This window comes from Capsicum annuum, unplaced genomic scaffold, assembly GCF_002878395.1.
Source record: "Capsicum annuum cultivar UCD-10X-F1 unplaced genomic scaffold, UCD10Xv1.1 ctg998, whole genome shotgun sequence".
NCBI lineage: Eukaryota > Viridiplantae > Streptophyta > Magnoliopsida > Solanales > Solanaceae > Capsicum > Capsicum annuum.
Window position 1 is genome coordinate 710,732 of NW_025896076.1, and position 12,180 is coordinate 722,911.

Sequence of the window (12,180 nt, forward strand, 5' to 3'; positions counted from 1 at the left end):
AGTTGATGTGTATAATTAAAGTAGATTATCTGTGGCTAACTTAATTATAATACAAATTAAAACATATGCAAAAGTTTTTAAAAAGGGGAATTGAGATTATCAAATTGAAACACTTTAATAGCAATTTGAGGGGTTCGATCGAATCAAAATTACTCAATATGAATATTGTTTGAATAGAATTTCTTGACAAGTTTTAAGAGTTTGACTATGTAATGAGGCATGTATATAATAGAACTTGTATTTTAATGTATGTAATCAAAGTTTTCCTTATCAATACAATTTTTATAAAAATAATTATTAAATTAAATAAGGTAAATGTTATTTTTATAAACACACAATCTATTCTTAAAAAGAATCTCATGCATATTATTTTTAGTACCACAAACAGTCACTAAAAAATAATATTAGGATAATTAATTTTAGAACAAGTAATCTCAATATAACTAATATAAGAATAACTAATTTCAATATAATTTGTTTTCCAACCAATCGACCCTTAATGCTATATAATATGTGTCTAATTATTGAAAAAATAGTCAAACAATCGGTCTTAATTTGAAGAGCTCGAAATTTTAAAAGATAAGTACACCTAAATGACAAATTCAAAAATTTTAATTTAACAATTTCAACTTTTAGGGTCTTACCGTCAGATCTAAGACCTTGAAATTAAACCACCAAACTCAATTATAGAGGTGCATTTAATAACCATGACATCATAGGACTCGTTAAACTTGAGTACCTCTTCCCTTTGATAGTTTAAAGCGAGATATGTGAACCCATACCCTTTGATACGCCCCCAGTGACGAATAACTAATTGATTGCTTTTCTTTCAAAAAATATTATTTTAAAATTACTGATTTCATCTATTATATTTAATCATCCATCATTTCGAATTATTTTTATATCTTTTAAAGTATTTTGAAAGTGAAACAATTTTTACTCCACCCACATTTATAAGTTAAAATATGGAGATAGAAATACAAAATAAATTCCATTTTTAATAGTCATAACAGTTCATCAACTCTAGCAGCTCTTAAATGTTGTTTAAACTTTTTATTTTTTATTAAAAATTTTTGCTTTAAATAAAATCATCTTTGAATATTTTTTCTAATATTTAAGGATTGAAAATTAATTAAATATATTTATGATAAACCTTTCCTTATTAGAATTTGTCAAAATTAATGATAACTAATATCTTTCCCATTAGTTTAAGGATTCTAAATCAACTAAATTTTATTTTAAGAAGATTTGAAAATCTAAAAATGAATATAAAAGTGTTAGAGTAAGAATAATTTAAGAAGTATCAATTTTTTGAAATTTTAAGTACGTAATAAGAATGTAATCAATGATTTTTTAAAGACTTGACTTTAAAAACAACTAAATAGGATTTTAAATAGAGAAAAAAAAAAGAAAAATAATTGTACCATAAATATGGTTAAAATGATGCGTCTCTCTTAGCCTCTGACAATAACGGAAACAAGTATTGCATGACACTAAAAGTGATGATTCATCAACTATTTGAAACTTCTGGTGGTAAAGTATATATGTGCTTACACTAAATATTTAGGTTATTATTATATTAAAGTGTGAATAATCTTTGAAAAGTGATTTAAACTTTTACATTTCATTAAGAATTTCAGCAATAGATAAAATTATTTAATTTTAAATAATCAAACATTACACATGCAAGTCACGTGCGGTTGAATTAGTATACTAAAAGTGTAAAGGTCCTTAGAAATATTGTTTGAACTTTTTGCCCTTCATTAAAAGTTTTTGTTTTAGATAAAATCATCTTTTCACTATTTTTTAATATTTAAGAGTTGAAAATTAATTAAATATTTATAGTAAAACCCTTCTTTATTAGAAGTTATCGGAATTAGTGACAATTAATACATTTTTCATTAGTTTAAGAATTCTAAATCAACTAAAGTTAGATTTTAAGAAGATTTGAAAAATCTAAAAATAAATATGAAAACGTTAGAATAAGAAAAATATAAGAAGTATCAAATTTTAAAAAGTTTTAAGTAACAAAAATGTTCTAAAGATTTAACTTTAAAAATATAAAAAAAGTTTTAAATATAAAAAAAAATAATTGTACTACAAATATGATTTAAATCGATGTGACTCTCTAAGCTTCTAACAACACGAAAAAGAGGTATTGCAGGACAAACATAAAAGTGACGATCCATTAACCACTTGAAACTTCCGGTGATAAAGTATATTTGTGCGTATAATAAAATATATGTTATGCTTACATTATTAAATATGCCCCTAAACTTTGCGAAAACGTTCAGATATACCCTCCATTAAAAGTTAGCCCATCAATGCCCTTGTTGTCCAAGTTTTGGTCCATATATACCCCTGTTGTTAAGTTTTGAATCATATATACCCCTATTGTCAAATTTTGGGTCATATACACCACTGTCGCCATTAATTGCTTTGCTGAAATTTTTCAACCCACTTTTTCTTTTTTTCCTTAAAAAATTATATTTGACACATCATTTTTTTATTGCAACATCATATATAATTAAATCCACCCCTTCTTCTACATATTAAACATCCGTCAAATACTCTCATATACCTCACAATCTCTTTGAATTTTCTCTAATTTGCCGAAACCCTTTTGTTGTATTTTCAGATTCTTGCATAACTGTTTCTCTCATATATACATACATGCATGCATGCATGCATACGTACGTACGCACGCACGCATGTACATAAGATATCCTTCTTAATTAACAACTTATTTTTGTTGTCTCTATGGGCTGCCTCTTTTACACTTTTACATCTCAATTTTTCACTTGGGTTTTCCATATTCTTCTTATTCTTGATGTTGGATTTGATGGTGGTGTGAAAGATGAAGTCGGTTAATATGGTACTAAAATAATTTGCAATTGGTAAGTACTTTAATTCTTGATTTTTGCCGCAATTATACATTGAGGTTTTTATGGGGTGCTCTTGACTTTTTTCATATTTTACTTGATTATTTTTGGGGTTATACAAGTATCGAAAAACACAACAAAGAAATTTCGTCAATTAGAGAAAATTCAAAGAAATTATGAGTAGATGAGAGCATTTGACAGATGGTTAATGTGCAGAAGAAGTGTGAATTTAATTATATGTGATATGACAATTAAAAAATTATGTGAAAATATAATTTCTTAAAAAAAAAAAGAAAAAAGGGGGTTGGAAAATTTTAGCAAAGCAATTAACGGCAACAGGGGTATATATGACTTAAAACTTGACAATAGGGGTATATATGACCCAAAATTTGACAACAAGGATATATATGATCCAAGACTTGGACGACAAGGACATTCATGAGCTAAACTTTTAACGGAGAGTATATCTAAACATTTTCGCAAAGTTTAGGGACATATGACCTTTTTTTCTTATTATATTAAAGTGTGAAGAATCTTTGAGAAGTGATTTAAACTTTTTACACTTCATTGAAAATCTTCGCAACACACAAAATCATCTAATTTTAAATAATAAAAAATTACACATGTGAGACACGCACAATTAAATTAATATATATTTATATATGATTTTTTTAAAAAATTTCTAATGTTCGAATAAAAAGTCTTATTTATTCCACCACAATTCTTAATCTTTAATAATAAAAAAACTCATTTTCACTTCTCTCAGGTTTTTCGTTTTAATCTATATATGAAGATTACAAATGAAAAATAAATTGGAAGATGTTTCCTATGGTATCAATTATCTTCATTCTTGGCGTAGAAACTTAAAAGGAGCCTTCAAGCAGTTGTTTAAGTTATCTGTAATTTGATCAAGAGATTCTGAGTTTAAGTTATAAAAATAGTGTTAAAGTAACAGATAAAGTTATTATCATATGATCATGAGATAATAAATTCAAGACGTAGAAATAACTTCTTATAGCAATATAAAATAAGACTATATACGGTTAGAATAAACTTTTTTTTTAGTCGTAGAAACTAATAACAAAACCCCAAAGTTAAAAGAAAAAAAAAGTGAAAGATGAGTAATGAAAAAGAATGAGAAGCAACCTAGAAACATGGGTTTAGGTAGAAGACACATCATCATCAATGACAATAACAAAATAGAACCAACATCATCTATTTAATTTCTTCTTCTCTTGGACAAAAGAAGAATTACTTTAATCAATCATCCATTATTGTTATTGCTATTATTATTATTACTATTAAAATAAACAACAAGTGGTACTCAAATATATACTTTAAAAAAAGTAGAAATGGATAGCCCACAAGAGACCTTCCTTGTTCTAACCAAGAAGGCTCCAAGAAACCTCCCTTGGACTCAAATTTTTCTACCCTTTATAATCTCCCTCTTCACTCTTCATTTTCCACTCAATTCAATTCCCTACAATCATTCCATATATTCAACAACCAAACAAAAGAAATTCTTCATTTCTCTTCCCAACTTTTCCTTTTTCAAATGGATACTTCTTCACTAGATTTGATAAGGCAACATCTTCTTGATGATGATGTTGTTTTCATGGAAAATTATTGTACTTCTTCAGAAACAACTAGTACTCTTTATTCACAAAGCTCATCATCTTCTGAGTCTTTAGAATCATTTGTCTCTGAACTCAAAACCGAAAGCAACTTCTCTTTTTATCCCGAGAGTTCAAATCTTGAATTCTGTAGTTTCTTCAATAATAACTCAAAAATGGAATTCAATCCCTCTGAATTCCAAGTAAAACCCCAAAAGAAGAAAAGTTTCAACGAACGAAAACCTTTGTTGAACATTTCAATTCCTTCTGTCAAGAAAACAGACGAATCAAAAACAGGGGAAAATTCAGAGAAAAAGCGATACAGAGGAGTGAGGCAAAGGCCATGGGGGAAATTTGCAGCGGAGATTCGTGATCCAAATAGAAAGGGGACACGAGTTTGGCTAGGAACATTCGATACTGCAGTGGATGCGGCCATGGCTTACGACAGGGCCGCGTTTAAGCTCAGAGGGAGCAAAGCAATCTTGAATTTCCCACTTGAAGTTAGTAATTTTAAGCAAGAAAATAATGAGATTGAGAAAAAAGTGAATTTGAATTCTTGTGGGAAAAGGGCAAGAGAAGAAATTGAGAATGAAGACCAAGTTGTGATGAAGAAAGAGGTGAAAAGAGAACAAATGGTAGCAACTCCATTAACACCTTCAAGTTGGGCTCCGATTTGGGATTGTGGAAATGCAAAAGGTATTTTTGAGGTGCCTCCTTTGTCACCATTATCACCACATCCAAGTTTTGGTTTTTCTCAACTTTTGGTTTCATAGTGAAATGACCAAGAAGTTTACGTGAATATGCATGATATTTGGACCTCGGTTGTGATCTTGCTGTCACGATCCACTGAGATTTAGACATCCAATGTGATTCTTTGAAAAAAAAAAAAGATTTGTGAATAAGTACTTGGAAAATGAAAAAGAAAGATGAACCAACCATTGGGTATGAGGTGATTTCAAGTCCAAAAATTGGGAGCAGAGGGTTTTGGATTAATGCATATTTTTAAAATTTTTAATTTCATTTATTAAGGTTTATTTCATGTAATCATGTAAATATGACTTCAATTTGGAAGTTTTGTTTGATTGGTTTATCTAAGTAAGAAGGTTAAAATTCATGTAATCATGTAAATATGACATACCTCAAATATCTTCAAGTTGTTTTAAATTTGTCGGTCGGTTATTGAAAAAGGCTTCATCGTTATCTATCATTTGAAATATGTCTCTCTAGCTAACGAGAAGAAAAAAATAGTTTTGACTTTCAGATGACATATGGTGAGAGCCATGCATGATTATAGATCATGCAAGCATTTTACAAAGACAAGTCAGCACAAAGGTTGTGTATAATTCTTAAGTAAGGGCAGAAAACATTTTTATCTAAAAGTCAAAATTCAATAATTCAAAATACCACTAGTCAAATTGTCATCTTATTATCACTGTTTTTTTCCTCCCAAAGTTTCACCAACTAAAGTAGAAAACTAGTATAAATCAATCAGCAAGTTCGGCTAAAAATAGAAATGTGTGCCATACAAAAAGTAATACGGCTTAATGTGCTTGGTTCTTACAGTCCGTTCGGATAAGTTAGAAAAAAGGGACTTTTAAAAAGTGTTTTTGAAAGTATTAAAATTTATTTTAATAATAAACTGTTATGTGTTTAGATAAAAATGTTAAAATTAAAAAAAAGTTATTGATGTGTTTGATAAATAAGTATTGTTAAGCATTTTTTTTTATCAAAATATCTGAAATACACTTAAAACTGTTAACAACATGTAGAGTTGATTATTATTAATTTTTATTTCTAAAATAATTCAAATTCAAATATATATATATATATATATATATATATATATTGTTAATATAATATTAGAATTTAGTGTTTATATATCTATTAATTTTATTTTAAGGACAAATTTTATGCGGCCTTAGTTTTTTTTCCCCACTTTTGATAACACTGTACATAGAGATGTAATTTCATAATTAATGATCAAACAAAATATATATGTTATTAATCATTATAATTATATTAATAGATAAATAGTTGATCACAAATGATACTATTTATTTGCTAAAAAAATTCTTAATTGAAAAATATATTATTCGTTGATTGAGTAATGATTATATCACTATTAAAACATTGTCGAATACGAACATTGTGTCGTCAAATGTACATGAATCGTTCACTAATCGTTCATGAAGTTGTATATCTTCAGTGAGTGTTCTCCATATATCTTAGTTGGTGAGTTTTTTTTCTCTTAGAGAAACTCATATTTTGTACAATAATAATTGTCTGAATTTAAAAGAATATATTAAAGAAGGAGAATAATACATAAAAATCATATTTCATAAATTAGAAGTTTTATACAAAAGAGTTAATAACTTAAATGGTTATTCAACTTATGATTTTCTCTCGGAAAATTACTTAACTTTAATTCTTACTTCAAAAATTACTCAACTATGAATTTTTTTTCTCAGAAAGTCACTCAACTTTAATTTTTATTTCAAAATTTACTAAACTATGAGTGTCTTACTTATAAAGTCACTCAAGATATCTAACTAATTTTTTTTTATTCAAATTTGCTAACATGTAACTTTTATTTAAAATAAAAATTTTAAGAAATAATTTTTTTTTAATTTAAACGATCAATTTAATGACCCGCTCATATTCAAAATATATTTAAATGGTTTAAAAGAATATCTCTTTATTTCTTTGAATTTTGATTTTACTACTATTTTTTATAATTTTCTTGTCCAATAATTACTCTATACTCTAAAGTATATATAGTCATACAAATTATTACTCCCTCCGTTTTTAAAAGAATGACTTACTTTAACTTGACACAAAGTTTAAGAAAATAAAGATGACTTTTGAATCTTGTGACTTTAAATTAAAGTTGTGTCAAATGTACCTGAATGCCCTTTAATCTTGTGGTCTTAAACATATCATGTGGAAAGTTGAAATTAAAGTATTGTCAAAAAAGAAAAGGTCATTCTTTTTTAAACGGATTAAAAAGGAAAGCATGTCATTCCTTTTTAAACGAAGGGAGTAATTAATATCCCAAAATCACAATTATTTGATTGTACATTTTTGTTGTTAATTTTACCTTGCAATGTATATATTATAATTTTACTACTATTTTATAACATTTGTTAATGTTTTATATCATATCATTTTAATTTAAAATCTATAACATTTCCTTTTATTAACTTATTAGGAATAAAATTCATTATATTTATTTGATTTATTTGTATATTATACAAATGGTAATATAAAAAATTGCATTATGATTGAAAAATCAATTTCATAAATAAGTATCACGTTGAAAGTTAATTAAATCTAATCAGTTAAATGAATATGATTATGAAAATCTTAAAAATTAATATTAACATTATAAGTGAATTAATATAAACTATTTATGATATTTTAGAATATCAGCAGGTTACAAAGTAAACATGGGAATATGTAATAATATAGTTTGAATAATTTTTTTAGCTTTTTTAGAATTTTAATTTTAAATAAAATTTCATGTTTGCAAATTTTAATTAAAAATTAATTAATCAAATAGGTTGAGTGATTTTGTAAATAAAATATTCATAGTTAAATGATTTTTGAAGTAAAAATCAAAGTTGGATGACTATCTGAGAGAAGAACTTTAAGTTGAGTGACTTTCGGAGTAAGAAATAAAGTTGAGTGACTTTCTATAAGTTGAGTGACTATTTGAGTTATTAACTCCTTGTTCTTACTTAATAGGCTTAAAGTTTGAGTTTTGATATAAAAGTATTTTTGTGAGAGAACGCTTTATCTATTAATATAATATTTATTAGTCTGAAAATCTCTATACAGATATTAAACCTCAGGTGAAAAAACAAATAGTCGGTGATGAAATATTATTACACTATTTTTTAAATTATTATCTCTAGTTTGATACGTAGAATTTGTCTATTATTATGCGACCGTGATATTAAGATATATGAAGTGCGAAAATTCAACTTTTGAACACAAAATTTGAAGAGAAAAATGAGAATTCTATTAGAACCTATAAAACGCTTACAGTAATTTGCTTGTGAACTCGACAAATCAATTAGTCACACCATAATAGTGAAACCAATAGCTAGAATTTGTTTTGTGGATTAAGATAAACCTTATTGCAATATAAACAAATGTTGGTGCATTTTATTATTAAAATAAAAATATTAAAGTGCACGATAATTAGTAGGCATAAAATGAAGAAAGTGGTGTTATTATTCTTGTAACTCACCACATTATTTTTTTGTGTTAGTGGGTATAAATTATGGTAAAGGATGACCCTTAGTTCTTGTAATAACTCATATGATCATTAGTTCTTAACTCTCAAGGTCATTAGTTTTTGTAACTCCATGACCATTAGTTTCATGTAACTTACGTAGAGAAAATACATAAAGTACCCCCTGATATTGTCCAACTTTTTTAAAAAGGCACTTAAATTTTACTTCCGACCTATTACCCCACGATTCTTACTAAAACCGTTGTAAATACATCATTTTTCAGCAAACATCAATTACACCAATAAATATGTATATCACGTGCCAATCCGCATTTGCCACGTGTCAATTAATTTTAATCTTTTTTTTTAGAAACTATAGCCATATATTTTTTGCTTTTTCTTTATTTTTTTTCTTCCTTTCTTCTTCACATTTCCTTTCTTCTTTATTTCAACGAACACCAACAGTATTTCTTTCAATAGGATCGATCAAATTGTATTTTGCTGGATCTTTTTTGGAGTCAAAGTTTTCAACACCAGTTCGAACCACAAAGAAGTTATAGCCATGGCAATGGAAAGAATGTGATTCCACCGATAACAAGTTGGTATCTTGGATTACTATTTCAACAATGGAATTGAAAGTAATTTTAGTGATTCTTGTGCCTGCATTAGTAGCTTTTCTAACAAAAATTTAATTTTTTATATTGGGTATATCGTCGAAAAATACCTTCTCGATCGAAAAAATAGTGACTAACATACCATCTCTTGTTTACCTTTTTTTAATCTCTTTATCATTCTTCAATTCAAGATTAAACTTTTCCAATACTAATTGAATTTAAAAAAGAAAGATTTCATTCAATTGGAAATGCGGAGAATAAGTTTTAACATCAATGGAGAAGAACATCTCTTCTTCCGTGAGGAGAATATGTTGAGGAAGGAGAATCGGAGCAACATACGCCGGTCACATTGGAAATGGGAGCCAATAGAGCCATTATTATTTTGATAAGTTTCATCTGCATCAACTAACTGGAGTTGACTATCAATTTTTTTTTAATTAATAAATTGTATCTCAAAAATATTTTACTTTGAAGTTAGAGTTACTTAGGGATGGAAGGCTCCATTTTACTATCGAATTGGTTTCTTGAATCTAAATCAATGAAGTTTTTTTTGTTGGAGAAAGATGAGGAAGACATCAATAGAGAAAAAAGAATTTTTAAATTTTTTGACAAATAATTGACACGTGGCAGGTTTTAATTGTCAATTTAAGTCAAATTTTAACCATTCACGTATCTGGTGTGCATGTCTACACGCAGAGATAAAATTTAAGTTAAAATGGTGTATTTACAACAGTTTTAGTAAGAATCGTGAGGTAATAGGTTGGAAGTAAAGTTTAAGTGTCTTTTTGAAAAATCAGACAATATCAGAGGGTACTTTATGTATTTTCTCAACTTATGTAACATCAAGACTATTCATCTACCCATATTACTACCCCTCATTCATCCTATTCATACATGAAAGAATTCTACACCTATAAATAGTAGTGTTTCTTCTTTTGTTGTGTATCCATGAAAAGATGAAATATGTGGAAAAATGTTATGATATATAGTAGTGAAAGAGAGAGTTGAGACAAAGAAAATATTCTAAGTCTCCAACTATATTCACCATACAAAAGAGAGTATCTATATTAGTGAAAGCGAGAGTTGAGACAAAAAAAAAATATTCTAAGTCTACAACTATATTCATTATACAAAAGAGAGTTTTAATATGTTGAAGGAAAGTGTTTTTGTGTTGGAGCTTAGAACTCTTCAACTAATCCGGAGTTGCTTGGGTTGTACATCGTTAATGGGTTGTTGTATCCTGGAGGGGATATGTCACGAGATACACTGCTAGATTGGTGTAGATTATGCCGCAGTGGGATTGAATTCCCTTAAAAAGAGTGAGATATCCGCGCCTCAGCCAAGAAGAAGATTATTTTATTTTCAATTGTAATTTAATTATTGTAGTACATTACTCCAATAATTTTAAGGAGATTCACGTTTTGTTATAGTTTGAAAAGATGCGGATATCAAAATGGAGATTTCAACATCTTAACGTCACTAATCTCTTCAAGAAATAAAAGAGAAGAGATGAAGGGTAAAGTATTTTCTACTTCCTCAACTCAGGGGATGAAAAGGTAAAAAATTTTCTATTTGTTGTGAAAGAAAGGTAAAAAACCTTTCATCTAATACTTTTAATAAATAAAGTGATACCTCTTTAAACATAAAGTGGTATTCAAATTCTTGAAATAGTGGGGGCTAATGAAATGAGAAAAAATCACCATGAAAATGTTATGGAATAAAAGAGACAAGAAAGAAAATTAAACAGAAACTGAACGAAAACTCTTAATTGATTCTTTTCCTTGATTTAAATAGAAGAGTACATCTCTATTTATAAGAAACTAAATAAAATAAATAAAAAATATGATATTTTCCTTATATCTATAAGACTAAATATTCTGTAATTAATAAACCCTATACATAAAAAGAAATAAATAATGTAAAATATTCTTAGACTAAAAAATAAAAAATAAAAATATTCTACCATTAATGAAAATCACAAAATAGAAGGAAGATAAATCTTAACATTACCCCTCAAACTCAAGTTGGTGTGTCCAACTTAAGTTTGAACACTTAATTATTCTTGAAAAAAATGTATTTTTTCTTAATTTAGTTGCAGCAATCTAATAAAGTTGGTCTTCCTCATCTTCATGTTCTTCTTCCACAAGTAGTGCTTTTGAATTATCTTGAGTGTCTTTGAACTTGCATACTTTTGTGACACGACTCTTTTGTTTGCAACTTCCACATAATGCATCGCATCTCCATCAGCAAAATTTTTCTAAGTGTGTTTTCTTTTTGCAATATTTGCAAGGTGGATAATCAACTTTTCTTTTTTGATGGTTCACATAAAAAATACCTTCAACAACTTTGTCTTCTCTGTAAGTTCTTCTTTGCTCCTGTGCTTGTATTAATTCAGCAAAAGAGATGACAGAGAGATCTTTAATCTCTTTCAAAGCGGAGATTTTGGATTCAAATCCCTCAGGAATAATCACCAAAATTTTTTTACTATTCTATGTTTAAAATCTTTGCCATGCAACTTGGTTCTATTGACAATCAAAGAAATTCTGTCTCACCACTTAGTAATTGTCTCACCTTCTTGTATCCTAAGAGATTCAAAATCTTTTTTCAAATTCAAAATTTGATTTTGTCTGCCTCGTTCACTTCCCTGGTACTCCTTTTCAAGTTTTTCCCAAGCTTCTTTTGTTGTTTCACATGCAATGATTTTAGAAAAAGATTGAATCATCAACTGAATTTTAAATTACAATTTTTGCTTTATATTTTTTTGATTTCTCTTCTGAGTGAAGTTTGATTTCAGCAGCAGAAGGATTTGCAGGGAGTGGTTGTATAGATTTGTC

The 12,180-nt window shown here is 27.6% G+C and overlaps 1 protein-coding gene across 1 annotated transcript; it reads left to right on the forward strand.

The window, feature by feature from the left end:
* The first annotated feature begins 3,942 nt into the window (after positions 1-3,942).
* Positions 3,943-5,609, forward strand: LOC124895828 (ethylene-responsive transcription factor 5-like). Its single transcript, XM_047406239.1, has one exon. The coding sequence runs from the start codon at positions 4,438-4,440 to the stop codon at positions 5,266-5,268; it is 831 nt and encodes a 276-aa protein (XP_047262195.1). The 5' UTR covers positions 3,943-4,437; the 3' UTR covers positions 5,269-5,609.
* The last annotated feature ends 6,571 nt before the right edge of the window (positions 5,610-12,180 follow it).

Bases quoted from the DNA above. Each gene is read 5' to 3' on its own strand.
- LOC124895828 (XM_047406239.1), top strand. From the start codon at position 4,438: ATGGATACTTCTTCACTAGATTTGATAAGGCAACATCTTCTTGATGAT.